The sequence below is a fragment of the Ovis aries genome, chromosome 1 (assembly GCF_016772045.2).
Source record: "Ovis aries strain OAR_USU_Benz2616 breed Rambouillet chromosome 1, ARS-UI_Ramb_v3.0, whole genome shotgun sequence".
NCBI classification, from domain to species: domain Eukaryota; kingdom Metazoa; phylum Chordata; class Mammalia; order Artiodactyla; family Bovidae; genus Ovis; species Ovis aries.
The window spans coordinates 272,621,862-272,642,970 of NC_056054.1; the positions used below are offsets into that span (position 1 = coordinate 272,621,862).

Below are 21,109 nucleotides of genomic sequence, written 5' to 3' on the forward strand. Positions count from 1 at the left end.
ACACAGTTTGAGGAAACTATTTCTGCCAGTTTGTCCAAAGGTCAGAAGGGCAGCTTTGAACATGTGGCTCATCCCAGTCTGGAATCTGAATAACCTAATTATCAGTTACATCTTCTGTCTCAGCTCTGGCTGCTGGTTTCGAAAATGTGAGTGTTCTTCATTAAAGGAAGCTCAAAAGTGTTGTCAGCATTTTGTCACTTGGCAGTAAAGCCTCTGAAGTTGCTGGGAATGGAGCAGAATGTTCAGTCAGATTGTTTGTTTATCGTTTTAAAAAGAAGATCCTGGCTGGCTTTATCTAAGAATTTCTTCCACTTCTTACAGATTGTGGTTGCTTATAGATTAAACCCATGCAAGGTAAGATATTTAAAGGTCAAACAGAACAGTTTTTCAGCTGACTAGTGTGTGCTGCACAAGGGAAATTGCAGAAATGAGTAAGATGTGTTTGTTATACTCTCTGAGAAACGAGTCTGGTGGAAGAGACAGACCAGTGAACAGATGACTCTGGTGCAGTATGACCGCATGCCCTGTGATGAGGACTGGGGACCAGCTTACGGGTGGATTGGGGAGATGGCCTGCAGGGCGTGCCACCCGGTGTGTAGGCGTAGGGCGGGGCAGGCACAGTGGGGCCCCTCAGGGAGGAAGCAGAGCCACCAGACGCCTCATCACAGTTTCAGTGGATTATAGCTCACCTCCATTGGGCAGGAAGAAGGGGGTGATGATTGGGTCACCTGGGACTTTATTATTTGTTTGTATCATTTTGTTTATTCTTTGTTTTGCTTTTACCAATTAAGAGATGTTATTTTTTTTTTAACACGTTCACGAAAGAGACTTGCGCAGCTTCTGTCCAGGACCCGTTATAATAACCTTGAACTAAGAAGTCCTTTCAGCAGAGAGTGGCTACAAAGCAGCCTCTGCATGGCGTAAATCACCAGAGAGCTCTTGGCAGAGTGCATGGCGTGAGGACCCCACAGCAGAGTATACGTTTCGTGCAGGAGAGCCTCTAGGCTGACAGCACTTTTCATTGCGAATGTTAGTCTTAACTCAGCTGATAAAGAATCTGCCTGCAATGCAGGAGACCCCAGTTCGATTCCTGGGTCAGGAAGATCCACTGGAGAATGGATAGGTTACCTGCTCCAGTATTCTTGGCTTCCCTTGTGGCTCAGCTGGTAAAGAATCCGTCCGCCATGTGGGAAACCTGGGTTGGGAAGATTCCCTGGAGAAGGAGAGGCTACCCACTCCAGTGTTCTGGCCTGGAGAATCCCATGGGCTGTATAGTCCAAGGAGTCTATAAAGAGTCAGACGCAACCGAGCAACACCGACTCTCTGGATCAGCAGGTTGCTCCAGGAGGCTCAGCTTTGCCTGGCGGCAGGCACTCCCAGGAAACCCCGCACGGGCCGCGCATTCAGTCTGCCTGTGTTCCCTTGGCTCTGAATACTTAGGATCTGTGGATCCTTTCCACTGTTTATTTGGCATCTGGACTTTTCATCATCACTTTAGGGGATATTGTCAGTGTTAGAATGTTTATAAATATAATTTTTTGCCTAAGACAGGAGTTAGCCAGCTACAGCCAGCAGTATGGCCCATATTAAGAATGATTTTTGCATTTTCAAAGGGTTGTTTTAAAAAAGAAAAGAACATGCAGCAGAAACACATGTGGCTGTGGATCCTGACAGATTCGCTGCCCAGCTCTCACAGACAGTGCTGCTGACCCTCGACAAAGCCGAAACAGCAGTGTGCAGAGGCCTGATACGCACTGACCAAGAAAGCTGGCCAGCATGTTTATGGCATTATTTTTAGTTTAAAAATATCTCAGCTTGGAAAAAAACAAACAAACAGGTATATCAAAGAATGGAATAGTACTTACAAAGGAATCACTAATTTTATTTACTTCACTTTATTATCAGTAATAAAAGGGAGCGAATGATTGATTCATGCAGTAACAGCAGTGAATCTTAAATCCTTCTTTCTAATAAAAGAAGTCAGCATGAGGGGAAGGTGAGTGAAGGATACATGGAAGTCTGTGCGCTACATTCGCAGCTCTTCTGTAGTTCTGAAGTAATTTTTTTAAAAAATGCTCAGCTATCCTTGTCTTAGATGGGCCACAGAGTTTTTACTTCTTGACCATGGTTAGAAGGTAGACTGATCTGCAGTGGAGGCGGGTGCTGTGTCTTCCGTGATGGACGAGCCTTTGCCTCTTGACGTGTGTCTCCTAGAGTCCTAGACCAGAAGGAGGACGGCTGCGTGGTGGACCTGCATCACTTCAGCTCCGGGGCGCAGTCTGTGCTGGCCTATGCCACCGTGAACGGCGCTCTGGTGGGCTGGGACCTCCGCTCCTCCAGCAATGCCTGGACGCTGAGGCACGATCTCAAGGCAGGCCTCATCACCTCCTTTGCTGTGGACATCCACCAGTGCTGGCTCTGCATCGGTAGGGAGCTGCCTTTCAGGTCCTTGACTGGGTCTGGATGCTGCCGTCAAGCGTGCCTCTTAAGAAAGCTCTTTTCCTTTGTCTTCATTGCTGATTTTCCCCCATGTCCTTTACCCGCCCCCCCCCCCCATTATTATAATACTTGCATTTCAATTTTTTCATTAAACAAATTTGAAAGAGTGAGGTCAGTATTCAGCGCATGTAACAATTTACTCTCTCTCTTTGTTTTTAAACGAGCCCCTACAGTGGTCAGATTTGCCAGCGTTTTCTTACTCTGCCAGGGAAGCAACAGGCTGGGTTTATGGGATGAGAGCGTTTGAATTTGAGCACGCTTGCTTTTAAATCCCGGTAGCCACAGGCAAGCTGCTTCACCCTTCTGGTCATACTGTCCTCTCCTTCAGATGGGCCCATTCCCTCCAAGGGTGGCTTTGAGGACTTAATGAGGTGAAAGCGTCCCGAGCAGGAGGAGAGCCACAGTGGCCGCTGGCCTTGTGACCCCTTCCCAGTGCCTGTCCTTGCTGAAGAGCACCTGTGCCCTTGCTTCTCTCCTGTTTCAGTTTCACTAACCGTCCCCCGCCCCCACCCCCCACCGCCCGGCCAGGCTTTGGACCTGCCCCTTTAGAAGGTACTGGAGCTTATTCATTGTCACTTGGCACACTCTTTCAGAAGAATTGGACTCTGCTACGCTTGCATGTTAGTTTCTGTTCAATAGATTCCCTGTCTTGCATTTGTGACATTAATTATCAGCCCTTTATTTTATATGGTTTGTGTGAAGTGCATTATCTTTTGCCTTCTGCGAGACTAAGCTGCCCTGGCACAGGAAGATGTTGTGCCAGGCTTGGAAAAGTAGCTGTCACACACGCCACAGGTTAGCGAGTTACCCCGGTGGCTCTCACGCAGCCCCACCAGCTCTGAGGGGCCTGCAGAGGGGCCAGGAGACAGAGGGGCCCGATGCCCCTTTGGTCTTTTCCCACCCCGGTCTCCACTGGACCTGGAGACCAGCCTTGGCATTAGAGTGCATGTTATTCTTTGGGATGGCTGGCATTCTCTCTGTGGGGTTTCAGATGTCATGGGCACACATGCAGGCAGTCACCCAGTGTCTGCTGTGCTCAGACAGCCATGCCTGTCTCCAGAAGGTTCCAGAGAAAAGGGCACATGGCAGAGATTGAGCTCTGAGGACTGCCGCAGGGCTGCTGCTGCTTGAGGGCTGACTGAGATTACCGCGCCGGTGAACTACCTCTGCTCACGTAGGGCAGTCTGAATGTTTTACTTTATCAGATTCGCTTTATGTCTTCTCTAGGCCTTCTGGGTTTTTTTCACGGGTGCCTTTGGCAGTTAGTAAGTGTCAGTCATTAATGAGCTGTTCATTCTTGCCTCACACTTGCTAGGTTTGTGGTAGCACTGTGCTAGTACTCTGTACCTTTGGGCTGAGGTGCTGTTTGGAACCGAGGGGTGGGACGGGCAGCTTCCCGGAAGCAAAGTAGCTCTTTCCTAAGTGGCCAGCCAGATTGAACGTACCGTTGGCGGGAATCGGCACTGAAACCGAGCCTCCTGTGGTCACGCCTGCGCCTCTCCCCTCACAGGCACGAGCAGCGGCACCATGGCCTGCTGGGACATGCGCTTCCAGCTGCCCATCTCCAGCCACTGCCACCCGTCGCGGGCTCGCGTCCGGCGCCTCTCCATGCACCCGCTCTACCAGTCCTGGGTGATCGCAGGTAGGAGGCAGGCGGGCTGGTGGGGCTGGGGCAGAGGACCCTGCTGCCCAGGTTCATGACCTTAAGAGTTTTTACCTTGTGAGCCAAATGCTGGCTTTTGTGGTCAGTTCTGATTCTGTGGAAGTTCCTGCCACGGATATCTCATTGTCATTTCTCATTTATTGTGTTTCACGGAGTCCCATTAGTCACGCCACCGCCATCCCTTCCTGTCCACCACCTTTGCCTTCCCATTGTCTTCTTTCTCCTGTGTTCCCTGTTTTTTGCTAAAGTTGCCGTCATCTTCCTGGAAATCTGAGCTGGAACCTGAGGTCTCCCTCTCAGCTGCGATTTCTGTTGCCTTTCTTGCAAGCCTCCCTCTCCTTCTCTTATGGGGTGTTCAGGTTTCCTTGTATAGATTCTTAGGCAGGACACTTGGGCAACTCTTTGAAACTCATTTTTCTCAACTGTAAAATGTGGTTAAAAAACTTGTCTAGCAGAGTTGTAAGAATGTGAGATAACACCTGTGATGCATATGGCCTTGTACACAGTGAGCGCCTGACAGACTGTGGCTCTGACTGCTGTGTTTCCTCGTGTTCTCCTGTCTCCAGGCCCCACCACCCCCGCCCCCGCCCCCTCTTCTCCCCGCGCCCCCTCCAGACCCCCCCCGCCCCTCCTCTCCCTGCACCCCCTCCAGGCTCCCCACCCCCTCCTCTCCCGAGACCCCTCCAGGCTCCCCACCCCCTCCTCTCCCGAGCCCCCTCCAGGCTCCCCACCCCCTCCTCTCCCGAGACCCCTCCAGGCCCCCGCCCCCTCCTCTCCATGCGTCTGTCTCTTGCACGCCCGCTGTCACGGTGACTCACGCTGCCGCCTCCCATGGCCGTGACGCATCCTGCGTCTTACAGGAGTTGGCGCTTGCTTGGTTGATCACTTCCTCTCTCTGAAACACTTTCCTCGTCTGATATTGAGGACGTCACTCTCTTGGTTCTTTCGTCGATTGATTTGCTATTTTTTCTTCTCTTCCTACATTTAATCTCTGGCCCGCCCAAGGGCTCAGTCTTGGTATTTCTGCGCTGGCTCCCTATGTGAGCACATCCAGCCCCAGGCGAAGCAGTACCAAACTTATTCATGTTTTTATATCTGCCTATTTAAAATCTTCCCTAAAAGCTGTGGTACACACAATGGAATACTACTCATATAAAAAGGAACACATTTGTCAGTTCTAATGAGGTGGGTGAACCTGGAGCCTAGTATACAGAGTGAAGTAAGTGAGAAAGACAAAGGCAAGTACTGTCTATTAACCCATGGATATGGAATTAGAAACACGGTGATGAGCATCCCACATGCAGGGCAGCAGAGGACAGACCTCTGGACTCTGGGAGAAGGCGAGGGGGGATGATTCGGGGGGATGATTCGGGAGAATGGCTTTGAAACATGTACATCAGTGCATGTGAAACGGACGGCAGCGCAAGTTTCTAGGCATGAGCGAAGCAGCAGAGCCGGCGCTCTGGGACAACCCAGAGGGATGGGGTGGGGAGGGAGGGGGCTGCCGCTCGGGACGGGGGACACATACGCTGTTTGGCAGAGGCCGTCACAGTATTGTGGTGTAGTTATCCTCCAATTAAGAGCAGAAGTGCTTTCTCATTCACAAAGAGAAAATTACTCTGTAATACTGATCTGTGAAGATTTGGTTCAGAACCTCAGCCTCCCTGTGTATTGAGAAGGGCATAGGTTTTTAAAGACATGGAAACTGATGCAAAGGAAAGCGGTTAGTGAACTTATCTGGATATCTGCTCATTTTGTAAGTTCAGCTTGGCTCATTATTTTTTGAAGGGTAACAACTTAGTCAACAAAGATTGTTCAACATTATCACCTAAGATTATATCATTCCTGTTAAATCTCAACATCATTTTTAATAATAAAAGTCTAATAATTAGAAAATAAAATCTTCCCCAAGATGTCTGACAGCCAGCTGAAACTTGACCTGCCCAAGCCAGACCCTTGGTCTCCTGTCCACCCACCACCGCCTCCCCCCGGGACAGGCTCGCTCCGCCTGCAGTATCATCCCAGGAAATGGCAGCCATTTCAGCTTGAAGCTCCCGAGGAACCCTGACATTGTCCTTGGTTTTTTTTTTTTTTTCTCTTTCTTATCCCACTTCCCACTTCCAGTTCATCAGCCAGTTCCCCGTGTCCTGTCTTAAAATGTGTCCAGAATTGCCCCCCTTTCACTGTTCCCACCACTGTCCCCTCACCCAGATGACAGCATGTCTTGTTCCTATTAACGAATCCCTCCTCCTAGCCTGTTCTTTCTTCTGCTCCATACCTGCCAGTGCCTTCCACGAAATAGCCCAGCTCATCCCCGCAGCCTGGAGGCTCTATGGGGCCTATTTCTGCTTCCTCACAACCCTCTCGGCCAGTCAGGGTTCCAGCAGGAATCAGATGGCACGCCCAGAGTAGGGTCATTTGAGGAGGGCGTACTGTCAGAGGGCCTGTTTCCAAAGGTGCAAGGAAACGGTTCCGGCCACAGGGGCTTTCTGAACTTTTCCTTGAGCTAGGGCAGATTCCTGCTTACAGCCTCTGCGTTTTGGTGGGATTATTGTCACCACTAGGGTGTGAGTTCTGTGAAAAGGAATTTTCTTTTCTTTTTCTTTTTGCATTATTTGTCCTCTCTTCCTCAGGACCTAGGACAGAGACTGGCTCACAGTAAACCTAGTGGGTTCAGTAAACATTAATGAGGAAGTGAAGGCTGGGGTATTGTCACTCCTCAAAACACTGCTGAAAAGTACTTTTGAGAAAGCCCCTCTTAGGCATGCAGGAACCGTTCCCCAGCGTCCCCCTCTGCCCTTCCTTGTGCTCTCCCCATCACAGACGTGCCCCAGTCAGACCGCGACACTCGGACGTGGGTGTGTGCTTCGCTCCTTCCATCCTGTCTGCCCCCCGTGATCCGCGTGTCCCCCATATCTGTCCCAGTGACACACTCCCCGAAGCGACATCCACCTCGCCCTCCGGATGTGGCCTTTCCTTCTCGAGTGTACGTGGACTTCTGCGTTCTCTCTTCTGTGCTCGTTGTCTCAATGCTTTGTATTTTTCTTTCTCCTGCTAGACTGCAGGTTTCTTGAGGGCAGAATCTGTTTGTGCTCTGCTTTCCACCCGACATTCCTCTGCACTCAGCTCGACAGCAGTAAAGTACTGACCAGTAGGTTAGCAGAAACATTTCTTTTTCACACTTTAGTGTGGAGGCAGGGTCACAGCATGACTTAAAGTGTCCGTGAGCATCTCCTACAGGATGGGGAGCAAATGGAAACGTGTGCAGGTTAACTTCCTCTGCCAGGACGTGGACTCGCCTAGCGGAGCCCTCGTCCAAGTAACGCTGGCCTGTCTCCCTCAGCTGTCCAGGGCAACAACGAGGTGTCCATGTGGGACATGGAGACGGGCGACCGAAGGTTTACCCTCTGGGCCAGCAGTGCGCCCCCCCTGTCCGAGTTACAGGTAAGGCCAGTGTCATCTCCCACGTCCCCAGCTCGGTCAGGCGTCTTTGCCAGCCGTGATCCTTGCTGGGCTTTGGGGTTGTGCTTTAAGCTTGGGTTTTTACTAAGTAAGTATTAAGCGGGTATTGCTGCCCTCTGCTTTCCAGTTCCCCAAGTTTACCGGTGTCTGCTTCTGTGGGTGTTCTGGTTGCCAGCTCCATAAGGTTTGTGATGTTTCCTTGGAACCCCAGTAGAATCTGGGTTAATTAGAAAAGGAAAGGTTAAAGCTTAGATCGTTAGAAAAATGGAACGTGACCCTGTCATACATAACTTTTTAAAGCTGCTTTGTTGGGGTAGAGGGTAGGAAAGTTTTTTCTTTCCTTTAGTTGGGATCCTTCTCATTCCAAACGGAGAGTTTTAAGAAGCTGAGGAGGCTTTGCTTCTTCATTCAGGGTGATACAGAACAAATGTATTTTAAATTCCCAAAGAAAGATTTAGGACATAAGTGATCTGTCTCTGGTCTCTTCAGTTAACTGCTGACAGCTGACTTATCTCTAGAAATGGCTGCATCCTTTGTGGGCGACATTTGACCCTCTGTTTCTTTACTTCCTTTAAGCCTTCTTCTCACAGTGTCCACGGGCTCTACTGTAGTCCTGCAGATGGCAACCCCATCCTGCTAACGGCGGGCTCAGACATGAAAATAAGGTACAGTAAAGACACTTCATATTCAGCACTTGAAAGGAGAAGGGTAGTTAAATGTGTATGAATACTGTGGTTACCACAGGTGGTTTGTTACAGACACCAGCAGTGGTGTGATGCCTGCGGTCATCCACATCCTGCAGGGACAGCTGTTAATACTTCACTTGGAACTGATTTTAGGCTCTTCTAGAAAAGCTGTATTCCAAACACAGAAGAGGACACGCCAGCATTGACGGGTGTCAGTCAGTGATCAGTCGTCCCTGTCTGCTGCCACCTAATGACCCCGTCTCTCCTCCGCAGGTTTTGGGACCTGGCCTACCCAGAGAGGTCCTACGTGGTCGCGGGGAGCACGGGCTCCCCGTCCGTGTCCTACTACAGGAAGGTCATTGAAGGCACCGAAGTCGTCCAGGTATCAGTGGTCCTTGCTTTCCCGCCACCTCTTGTAGGAACAAAAACGGCGGACATGAATATCAGGAATGGCTTTGGCTGAGAGTGGCAGTATTTCTTTGAATTTAGAAATTTTATTTTCTCTTGACTTTTCGGTATTTTTAGAATCGAGTTCACTAAGGTAGGATAAACAAAGTGCATGTGTGATCACATCAGTCAGAGTAAGAGCGCTGTGAACACTGGCCGGGCCTTTCATAGAGCTTGGTGCCTTTATTGTCTTCCTCCCACAAATGGGAAAGTCAAGCACGTCCAGGCTGAGTCACTCGTCTCAGGCCGGCTGGCTCGTAAGTGGCAGTGCGGGGACTCACAAGTGGCAGCGAGCTTCGGGAGGGCTGGAGCGTCTGACACAGACGTGTGTCCAGGCCCGGGTCGTCGCTGCCTCTTGGTTCTTCCCCTTTGTTCTTTGACGCTGACAGGGGTAACATGCACAGGTTACCCGCCTGTCTATAAGTTTCCATGTCTGTAAGTGGTGCTCGTGGAGTCCAGGGACTGGACACCTAGACCCTCACTTTGGACTCCCCAGCGGTGCCTCTGTGAAAGTGTGACTGCTTCGAACCAGGGTCAGCCTAAACAAAGAGCAGCGCTCCTTAGAAGCAGGGGTGCGGACAGGCGGCAGGATGTGCTCCTGCCCCTGACTGGCCTTCTCCTTGCTTTTAACCACCACACAGGAGATTCAGAACAAGCAGAAAGTGGGGCCGAGTGATGACGGCCCGCGGAGGGGCCCGGAGTCCCTGCCCGTGGGCCACCACGACATCATCACGGACATCGCCACCTTCCAGACCACACAGGGCTTCATCGTGACCGCCTCTAGGGACGGCATTGTTAAGGTGTGGAAGTGAAGCCTGGGAGATGCATGTAATTTGCGAAATCACAGCAATACCCTGTGACTCGAGAAAAAGTGCTTTTAGAGAACAGAGTGAGTGCAGATTCCTTTGCTTAGTTTTTGGAATCATGTCTATTTAGTGATTAAACAGATCCCATGCAAGGTGGCTAAGGAACTTGCTGGCATCCTTGTGTGTGTCTCAGCTGGAATTAGCCAGACAGCAGTATCTGGCGCTTTTCTTATTGTATATATCACAGAGATAAGGAATTTAAAATGACTTACACGATCTCAGTTTACTTTGTATTAAAAAACGACAGTTGAAAGTTGGTTGTAAGCTATTACAAAGTTAACGCATTTTTCTTTTGCTATTAAAAATGCTATTCAAACCAGCCAATAAACTGTATTCAAGCCTCTTAAGGGGGTTTTGTCTGCTTTTGTTGGTGTTTTTAACGGTAAACATGGCAGAATTACCTTCAGCGGTGTGTGGACTGGTGGCACAGGCGCCCAGTGGCACTGCCAGGCCTGTGGCGTGCGTCCTGCTCCAGCCCACCTTTCCTCGCTTGTGTTTGAGAGCTGGCCTTCTTAGATGTTTAACCCTGGAGACTTGGTCTCCTGTGCGTCAGCTCCAGAGAAATGTGTCTCTTCTTGGTCATCATGACTGTTTTTTTATAGTTTCCACTATAAATTCTGAAACTTGTCCCATCAACTTGCTTTTATCCAGTGTGCATTATTTATTAAATGCACGAAGAGAGAAAAGTAAAAAGATTAAGCTGTCAAAAACATGCCAAAATTTATATTTTCAGGAGACCAAAATGTGGTCTTCCCCGCTAAAATGAACCCTTCAGATTTATCGATCATTGTTAGCACAGGAACTTCTCCATCCACATGTCACTGTCCATCCACTTGCCAAAGGGTTTATGGTGCTCACAAATATTTTGATTTGAAATTAGTTAGCATGAGTCTGTAAAACCAAGAAGTTGAACAGATAACCTGTGTCCAGGGAAGATGCTTGTTTACGAAACAAGCTAAAACTTTAACTTTGTGTAATTACGACCTAACTTAGTATGGCACGTGACAGTTGTGGGCACGGGGTTCAGTGCTCTTGGTGTTTACACGTGAGCAGTGAAGCGGTCGGGCAGCCCCGTCAGGCCAGGACTGGGCCGGGCGCCAGCGAATATCCAAAACATGCAGCTTCATGTGGGCGCTGTCACGTTGCAGAGCCTGTTTCCCCTCAGCTCTGCTGAGACCACATGGGCAGAGTTTCCAGCTACTAAGTCAGGTTTAGAGTCTGAAGAGGTTGGGGGAAGGTTTTGAGACATCAGCTTAGGCTGAAAAGGGGCCTCAAGCCTGGAGCCGTCAGCTAAGCCACAGAGGGACAGACTTGGAGATCCCAAGGGGAGAGATGGGGCCACCGCCCGTTTCTCCCGGTCTTCCCCCGCTCACTCTCCCCACTTAAAGAACACTCCACCCTCCACCGCTTTAAAAAAGGCCATTTGGTTAAATCGTTTCTGAGCGTTACCGTCTGCTGCCACAGTAAGTTTGCATCTCTTTTGGATGTCCATAGGTTTGTTTTTTAACACGTGACTCATATTCAGTGCAGAGATAATAGAAGAAATTGTCCTTTATAGTCAGTTAATTTGATTTTCTATATCAAGAACATCACTGCTTATTTTTTGTGATTCTTGGTTTAAATAGGGTTTTATTTAATTTATAGTTTGTGGTACTTGCCCTTTTAAGAGAAAGAGATAAATCACAGAAAAATGAAAATATGCCACAAAATGCTAAAATAAAATCACCAACAGGATACTTGTTTGGTGTACTTACCAATACAGAGAGGCTAGACAAATAATATTTTAATAGTATTTCCAGCAATAAACAACAAGAAAAGAAAGTTTTGCTTAATCCAAAGCTAACCAGGAAAATCCCTTTTATTCAAATACCTCTTACATATCGCTCATCAGTTTCCAGTACTTGAATTTTTCCTGAACCCCTAAGCACCATTTAGGATACACAAAGAAGGCCAATGTGCTGTATTCTTCTCTGTTACCTGAGTGTGGATACAACGGTTTAACTCCTTGCTCTTCGGAGACATTGGGAGCCGTTTCTATGGAGTTGCCTGGGGAAGGATGGCAGACGTGATCTGGAGCCAACACTGCAGATGCTCTGCCCCAGGTTTTATGAGCAGAGGTGTAGGGAGGAGAGTCGGGATCCCTGCCGGTCTTGGTGTCGGTAGCCGTGTGCTTCACCCACCCCAGCCCATAAGAATTTGTAGATGAGGACAAGAACCCCTTTGTCTTTTCCAAACTCAGTGCTCAGGTAAGCCCTGCTTAGGTCTCTGCCTGTCCTCTTTGGTGCTGCTCACGATTAACAAAGGAGCTGCCTGGCAGGTAATGCAGAGCTTCACCCACAACGCGCTCTGTCTTCACTGTTCTTGCCTAAGCATACGTAGGTTAGTTAAAAAAATAAGAATGATGATGCTAATGGGAAAGAAGAAAAGTACTATCAAAACACTACTTAATTTATGTTCTGAGCAAACATGAGTTGATTTTCAGCGAGTTTAAACAGGATTTGGAGCTGGGGAAGTTCACCTCTCTTTCTGTCCAAGCCAACAACTACACAAGGTGGAAGAAAGCTTCCAGCACAAGCCCATCCGAGATCCAGTCAGTCCCGGCAGACAGAGGTGGGTTGAAATGGAATCGTTGTGGAAAGTCAGATTTTCAAAGTTAGGCATACAAATAGCATTGGTTTCTAGGGTTGATGCTGAGATCTTCCAAAACATCAACCTTTGGCTAAATAGATGAGGATTAATCAGTCCTAAGCTGAGAAGCAAGGGCTCAGCCTGCAAAAGGTGGACAAGATGCAGACCTGCAATTTTAAAAGCATGAGCGCTGGCCCGCGCACACACACGTATACCCAATATAACATTTATCTTCAAATTGTATCTCCATGGGACTTCACTCTTATTCTTCTGTCTTTTGATAACAGTTCTTGAACATACCAGTCTCTGAGTGCTAGAATTATCAGGAATGGTCAAATAAATGCACAAGATATAGCTTACTACCAGTGAGTGCAAGGGGTCAAGTTGCACTGTGACCCACCACCTGTGGCATGCTCAGACTGGGCCCCAGCTGCAGGGAGAAACACAAGTAACGTTGCCCGACGTCGTGACTGAATGGAGTTGTTTGAGCCCAGAGCCTCACCATGCTCCCTGAGGTTACACTCCCTGAGCGCTTCCTTTATCGTGTTTGGGGGCTGCTCTCATCACCCTTTTCCCATTTCCAAAGGCATGGAATATGTTTCTGGTGAAATTTTGAACAGTACCATCTCTGCCGCCTCTTGCTATTCTTGAGAAGTAATTTTTGTATTGGAAGAACTTCGCCTTCTGCAGTGCATCTTCTTTGAGGGTAGCTCTGTGTGGCCCAGGAACAAAGCTACAGAGTGAAGGGAGAGAGACAACATAGGAGATAACTGTTACCACAGCAGCTGGGGCATTAACCTGTCTTCCTAGATGGCCGTGGACCCGTCCTCCACTTTATCCTTCAGGGTAAGTGCGTTAAAGATGGTTCAGTGGGGGGGGAATAAGACACCTTGTCAAAGTGCCCAAAAGTATAACTTTAACAGCAACGTTTCTTTTTCATGGAGCAGGTTCTACCCAGAACTTTCGGCTCCTGTTCACTCGGATTGTGGTTCGATTGGTGCCTCGTTAGAGACCACCATATGTATAGTTGTCCCCATCCCAGACACTCAGCACTATATGCTCGGACTTTTTTCCTAACACTTAACCACCATCTGAATTTTTACTTGCAAACTTCTTTATGATTTCCCCACCCTCCCACCACCCCAGATGGAAAGTGTCGTGAAGCCATATCTGGTCACTATAGTTACCCCAGGAAACCAGAGGAGTGCTTAGCACACGTTAGCTGTCAGTATTGATCCAGTGAAAGCATGGGTGAATTCCTCTTCCTTCCCCCTTCTTTCCTCCTGTTTCCCTCCCACCCCTCCATCATCCATCCCTCCAAAGGTTCACGCTCTAACGACAGCACTGTGTTAGGTACAGTGGGGGATACAGACCTCGTGCCCAGTCTGGCAGGCACCCAGTGTTTGGTTGGGAGTCAAGAGTAACCCAACAAAAACATGGAGCTAGGGTCAGACTCGGAGAGGCCTTGAATGCCAGGCCGGTGAGTCAGGCAAGTCAGACGCCGAGTGCTGCTGACCACAAGTCCTAGCCTGTCCCGTTGAGCTCTCTGCTGGTGGAGAGGTCCCGTGGGCTGCACTTGCTGGGCAGCCGCTGCCCCACATGCAGCTGAACACTTGAAATGTGGGTAGTGTGAAGGGGAAGTGAATTTTTAGTTTTTTTTAGTTGAAAGCTGGTGGCAACGGAAGTGGACAGCGGGGAGAGGGAGCTGTTTCAGACCTTACCTTACAGGTAGGCGTGGAAAGAGCCGTGGGCTCTGAAACACTTTTATTCTAGGTCCTCTAGGTATTAGCTGAGCAGCCCACTTAGCTAGAGGGATCCTTGTTTCTTCAGGTAGAAAGTCAGAATGCAAACCACCAATGCTGAGTGACAAAGGCTCAAGGTGTCAGCTGCTCAGACATGAGTATGGAGCTCATGGGAGGCAGAGCTGAGGCTACAACCAGATTCTTCTGAGAGGAAGAGTCCTGTGTTACTTCCGTGAAACTAGCTTTTTACCCAGGAAATTACGGAGGACTCTCACGATACTTGGAATAAGAAAGTGAAAGGATGAACGTCATGCTGTCAGAAGACCTGGATACACGGCTGCAGGGCCGCAGGAGGTCAGGTTGCCAGGGGCAGAAGGTAGGAAGCTATGAACTCTTCATGAAAACTGTTAAATTAAAAATGAGAGGGGCCTGGTGGCATGAGAGAGGCTAGCTGTGTTTTGACTGCGGAAGAGTCGTATATAAGAACCGCAAAACATTGGGACCAGGAGGATAGTCTCACCACAGTCACCACGGGCCCTTCCTCTGCGTTTGGATTTTTCTGCTTTGTCCAGCTGTCAATCCGATCTCTCTCACAAAAGCATCGTGATTTAGAAAATGAGTAAGTAAAGGACGAAAAAAGAAGTGAAAGTTATCTTGCTGTCCCCTTTCTCTCTCACACACACTCACGTTTTCTTCTTTCATCTGTAGTGAGTGCTGGGGGTAAGGGAGACATCAGACCAACAGAGAAGCCCTGTAACACAGGCCCCGAGGCCGCCGCACCTCGTGCACAGCGTGTCTGGGCTTCTGTCCTGCTCTCACGAATGTGCTGTGTTGATTAACAAGCTCCTTCAGTCACCAAGAATGGCAGCCCTGGCACAATCCCAGGGCAAATGCCATTTCCGCACACCTTCCCCTGTTGTGCTTTTCTCTGTATTTTCTCATTAAAGTGAAAAGTGAAAGTGACAGTCGCGTCCCACTCTTTGCAACCCCATGGACCGACTATAAGGTCCATGGCATTTTCCAGGCCAGACACTGGAGTGGGTAGCCTTCATATCTTCCCAACACCGGGATCGAACCCAGGTCTCCTGCATTGCAGGCGGATTCTTTACCGGCTGAGCCACCAGGGAAGCCCAAGAATACTGGAGTGGGTGGCCTATCCCTTCTCCAGGGGATCTTCCTGACCCAGGAATCGAACCAGGGTCTCCTGCACTGCAGGCGGATTCTTTACCAACTTATCAGAGAAGCCCCATTTTCTCGTTAACTTCCAGACTAAATGTTATGAACTCAAATCCTCCAAAGTGGTGACTGTCTATATGCACAAACCATGGCCCCGCGATAGTGAGGGGACATTCTCTCAGGCCTGGGACACACTGTCCACAGCTGAGTTTACCTTGCCTGTACCGCTTTCTCCCCTCCAGCCTCCTGCTCTCTCCTTTTTACAGCAAATTTAGTTGTCTCTGTCTTCCTCCTCCCTCTTTGTTAAGAAAAAGTTAAATTCCTTCTATAGCATTGTGATGCCACTTTCCCCCCTCAAATATTTTTATTCTTAATAGGGTTGAACATAATAAATGCTGTATCTCTGAATCTTCCATCTTTTCCACTGTATCATACGTGCAGTTTGTAATTGGCTAAGCACTTGATAAGAATCATTTTATTATTCCAGGAATCATAGAGACTTTCTGATTTTCTTTCTCTCATTTCTATGTTGTCCAGATACTTCTTTGTTGATGGGTAATTTCAACAGCATATAGTCAAGAGGAAGAATCAAGAATGAAATACTGTCCATTCATTCTGCAGTTGTGCCCAGCTCCAGGAAAACTTGGGAAAGAAAAATGGGTGGGGCTAATTGCAGATTTCATTCCCCTGTGACCACAGATTCCGTCAGCTATGCAGATAACCAGGAATCAGTCCAGCTGCATTTATTAGTTGACTGGATGCAGTGGCGTGGAAAATGCAGACGAGATGGCTCTTATTTCAAGAATTCTTTTCATCTTACACATTTTGTGCATCTAGAAAACACATGTTGGAAATTAGAATTACAACAGATGTGTATTGACATGGCACTGGTAACCGTGCCCATTTCGACAGTTCAATTGTTCCGGCTCTGGCCTGCCATCGCTTCCAAGTCTGGCAGGAGTGCTTGTCTGCCTAGATGAATAGGCAGATGGCTTCCGGTCTTTTATTGTCTGAGTGGATGTAGGTGCTTATGTAGAGGCTGCCTTGCAATCTCTCCCTCATGGGCATGTTTCCTTGGTTGCTTGTGATTTGGTTCAATGTCTCCCCCCGCCCCCCCCACCCCACCCCACAACCTTTGGAGAAGAACCAGCTTCTGTCTGTATTTCTCAGAATCTGACAGTGGAATGACCTACTTCTCATGTAAGTCATTCTGAGGATGAAGGAAGTCATCCTGGTGGCCAGGCCTCTTGCTGCCAGGCATTCTTGTCTCTCGCAGTAGCGTGTGCCCAGTTCATGAAAGGCTCAGGCAGGAAGTTTCGGAAGCAGCCACGAGGCTTGTTACCTTTTATTACGGCCTTTGATGACTTAGGAAACACCCAGGAGTCTTGGTTGAATACGCTGTCAGAGAATCACTGACGGCAGTGTGGATTCGTCTCCTCCATACACCCCAGCATTTCCTGACATCTCACCCTTCCAGGTATGCAGGAGAATCCGAGCAGGGGATGACAGAGGATGAGATGGTTGGATGGCATCACCGACTCAATGGACATGAGTCTGAGCAAGCTCCGGGAGTTGGTGATGGACAGGGAGGCCTGGCGTGCCGCAGTCCATGGGGTTGCAGAGAGTTGGACATGACTGAGTGGCTGAACTGAACTGAGTATATCTTAGGGCAAAGTGCAGAAGCGGGAGGAAATGCAGGGTGGGAGGGTTTTCCAAGAACGTCTTTAATTTTGATAGGCTGGCTCCCGCGTGTGCCTTGCAGTTATCTGTAATATATGAAGCCTGGTGCACATGCAAACTCGAGGGCCCTTTCCGCACTGACAGACGCACTGACAGACGCCGCAGCAGGGGGAGCCCTGCCCCTCCCAGACTGGCCGTGCCGGCTTACTGAACCTACTTCAGAAGCGTTTGCTGCTGGACAGTTCCCCTGCCTCCCAGCAAGGTGAGGCGCCTCCAGGCAGAGGCTTCTGGCAGCTTCTGGAGCTGGATCAGGAGGGCTCTCTGGCCCATCACCGCACAGGGACACGCCCTCTGCACATCGAGAAGCCACATGCTGAGGCGCCTGTCTCAGCCTCACCCTGGGGCACTCTGACTTCAGCTGTACGTGGGGGATGTGTGTGTTAGTACAGTGTGGTTTACACTGAAACAAAAGAGACACTCTCTAACTGCTTGATTTCAATTATTTCTAATTTTAAAAAAAGTAATATTCATATATGCAAATGATATGATCTATATATATACATTATTGTTTTAAAATAACTAACTTTTGCCTTTGTTGCTGACAGTTTTTTAAATTAAGATATTTTTAAAAGTATGTTCTACTCTCATTCCATTCTTTGAGTATTTCTGTTTTTATCCTATAACACTTAAAAAATGTTTTTAAATTGTTTTTAATTACATTTTAACTCTTTAAAAAAATTGAAGTATAGTTAATTTACAATGTTGTGTTAGTTTCTGTTTTTTCATTGAAGTGGTTTTTTTACTGAAGTATTTTAAAAGTTTTTAATTGAAATATAGTTGATTTACAATGTTGTGTTAATTTCTGGCATAGAGCAAAGTGATTTAGTTGCACACACACATATATATGTATACACATTCTTTTTTAAATATTCAACATAATATTTAAATAATATTCCTTTCCATTATGAATATCATAGGGTATTGAATGGGCTTCCCTGTGGCTCACTGGTAAAGAATCCACCTGCAATGTGGGAGACCTGGGTTCGGTCCCTGGGTTGGGAAGATCCCTAGAGAAGGGAAAGGATACCCACTCCAGTATTCTGGCCTAGAGAATTCCATGGACTATATAGTCCATGGGGTCGCAAAGAGTCAGACACGACTGAGCAACTTTCACTGAATATAGTTCTTTGTGCTATATAGTGGAATCTTGTCATTAAATTTTTTTAGTATATATTTTCTATTACATCTTAAGAGCAATGTCTGGCTCATTAGCTTTTAGAGTTTAAAAGATTCCCTAACATACCATGGAAAAGTATATGGAGGTTCCTCAAAAAATTAAAAATAGAACCCTCACGGGATCCAGCAATTGTACTTTTGGGTATTTTCCTGAAGAAGATGAAAACACTAATTTGAAAAGATGTATGTTTGCTCACTGAAGCACTATTTACGATACCTAAGATACGGAAGCAACCTAAGTGTCCATCGACAGATGAATGGATAAAGATGTGGAATTTATACACAATGGAATATTACTCAGCCATGAAAAAAGAGGAATCTTGCCATTTGTAATGTGGGTGGACCTAGAGAGTATTATGCTAAGCGTAATATGTCAGACAGAGAAAGGCAAAGACCATATGATTTCACTTACATGTGGAAGCTAAAAAGCAAAGCAAATGAACAAAAAACCCAGAAACAGATTCATCAACACGAAGTTGATGAATCCTTGCTAGACAGGAGGGTGTGTGGGAAGATGGGCCAAACAGGTGAAGGGGATTAAGAGGCACAAACCCCTCTAGTTATAAAATAAAAGAGAAGTCATGGGGATGCAACATACAGAATACGGGATATAGTCAGTAATATTGTTATAATTGTAAGTGGTGACGGAGAATAGCTAGACTTACCATGGTGATCGTCTAGTAATGTACATAAATGTTGAATCACTGTGTGGTACAGTGAAACTAATATAACATTGTATGTAAAGACATTTCCCTAACACAAGAACTAAAACTATGAACTTTGCTGAGGTATGAATTCTGAAGCAAGCATCCCACAAATTTTGGCATGTAGTATTTTTGATTATTATGTAGTTCTAACAATATTTCTAAGTTTTATTATGAATTTTTTCATTAGTTATTTAGAAATGTGATTTTAATTTAAAAACATATGGACTGTGAAAATATTGCATGTATGAATTTCTAATTTGATTGCAATCAATTTGGACTGTATGAAGCCAGTTCTTAGAGATTTGTTGATAGTTGCTTTATAAATAAAACTGCACAGTAGACATCTGTACACTCTCTACCTTGATGGAGAGTCATTAACATTCCATTTGTTCAGAAGAATGTCTCATTTTTCTGTGCAGAATTCTATATGAGTCTATTCAAGCTTGTTACTTATGATTAAATCACTTTAATTTTTGTCTGCTTGACCTAACTATTCAAACTGATGTACTAAAATCTCCAACTCTGATGATATTTTCATGGCAACTACTCCTTTTTCAATTTCCACTTTGTATATTTCAGTATTACTTGATGAAAGTGTTATAATCACTTAGTTGTGTCTCACATGTGACCCCATGGACTGTAGCCTGCCAGGCTCCTCCATCCGTGGGATTTTCCAGGCATGAATACTGGAGTGGGTTGCCATTTCCTTCTCCAGGGGATCTCCCAGACACAGGGATTGAACCCAGGTCCTCTTGCATTGCAGGCAGACTCTTTACCGTCTGGACCACCAGGGAAAACCCCTCATATAAATTTAGACTTGTTATATCTTCATCACGAATTAAACTTTATCATCATGTAGTGATCATGTGCTCTATCCATACAAAATGGTTTTGTTTCGAAGTATATTTTATCTGACTTACTTCACTTAGAAACTAACACTGCATTGTAAATCAACTATACTTCAATTTTAAAAATTAAGTATATTTTATTGGATATAAGGCTATTCCAGTTTTCTTTTTAAAATATTTGCCTACTATACTTTTCTCCATAAGTTTACTTTCAAATTTCCCATGCCCTTATCTTGTAGCTTGTCCTTATCTTAAAAACGGGTATAGCTGGATTTTATTTTGTTTTCTTAAATCTACTAACTGCAACTGGCATGCTTAGTCCGTATATTTTTATTATGATTGCTGACATGTAGAAATGGATTGGATTCTGCTGTCTTACTTTGTGCTTACTACTTCTGTTTTTTCCTTTCTTGCGTTTTTATTTTAAAAATATTATATTGTTTGTTTTCATTCCATTTTCCCTCACTGCACTGAAGCTCAAGGCTTCATTTTTTAATAACTGAAAGATAATTGCATTGTTCAGTATCTTTTGTCATGTCTGTTGATAAACAATAAATATTTAGCAACACACATTTACAGTCATAGTACAACTTGTTTTCTTTCTGTTAAAAATACAGAAAGGCAGTTTTTCTAAGCTGGCAAAAATTTCCTTCCATTATGTAGAAGCTTCTCAATTGTTTTGTGGCTTCCACCGCTGCTACTGATTATTCAGCTGTCAGCCTACTTCTAGTTTCTCTGTGAGTCTGCTCTTTCTGGCTGCTTTTAACTTTTCTTCTTCCTGGAGTTCTACATTCCCCTGCACCATTCTAACTGATATTTCTTTTTCTATTTATCCTGCCTGTTATACCTTGCATCTTTTAAAAAAATCTTTTAATTCATGTCTGTCATAAGTTCTTTTTTATATGATTTTCTTTTTTTGGCTATGCTGGGTCTTTGTTGAGTAGGCTTTCCCTGGCTGCGGCAAGCAGGGGCTGCTCGTCACTGGAGGCTTCTCGCTGTGATGATTTCACCTGCTGCATTTTGAACAATTTCTTTAGCTTTATTTTCCAGTTCTTTATGTTTCTCTTCAGACGTGTCTATTGCTCTGTTTAATCCAGCCATTGAATTTTATAAGTTATCTTTTTATTTTGAAAATGGTCAAATTTGTAGAATGTTGTAAAGAATAGAGAACCATGGGTAAATACCAATATATCTTTCATCTAAATGGTTTTCCTACCTATTATCACCTTGTGACCTTGTGTGTGTACACACATACACATTTGGTTGTTATTCACTTGCTAAGTTGTGTCTGACTCTTTGTGACCCCATGGACTATACCATGTCCTCCACTATCTCCTAGAGTTTGCTCACAGTCATGACCATCGATTTGGTGATGCTATCTAACAGTCTCATCCTCTATCGCCCCCTTCTCCTCCTGCCCTCAATCTTTCCCAGCATCAGAGTCTTTTCCAATGAGTCAGCTTTCACAT

The 21,109-nt window shown here is 46.4% G+C and overlaps 2 protein-coding genes across 3 annotated transcripts in view; one reads left to right on the forward strand and one right to left on the reverse strand.

The window, feature by feature from the left end:
• PIK3R4 (phosphoinositide-3-kinase regulatory subunit 4) overlaps positions 1-9,970 on the forward strand; it is a 73,452-nt gene extending 63,482 nt beyond the window's left edge. The window contains 6 exon segments of the mRNA XM_027961833.2: positions 2,215-2,426; positions 4,010-4,141; positions 7,506-7,606; positions 8,201-8,289; positions 8,584-8,692; positions 9,399-9,970. Coding sequence (XP_027817634.2) covers positions 2,215-2,426; positions 4,010-4,141; positions 7,506-7,606; positions 8,201-8,289; positions 8,584-8,692; positions 9,399-9,569 — 814 coding nt within the window. The 3' untranslated portion in view covers positions 9,570-9,970.
• A 1,252-nt stretch (positions 9,971-11,222) lies between these two features.
• Positions 11,223-21,109, reverse strand: part of COL6A6 (collagen type VI alpha 6 chain) — a 179,238-nt gene continuing 169,351 nt past the window's right edge. For both annotated transcript variants that reach the window (XM_042238535.2, XM_060396529.1), the window contains exon 37: positions 11,223-12,984. In XM_042238535.2, the coding sequence (XP_042094469.1) occupies positions 12,768-12,984 (217 nt within the window). In that variant the 3' untranslated portion in view covers positions 11,223-12,767. The remainder of the gene's footprint in view (positions 12,985-21,109) is intronic.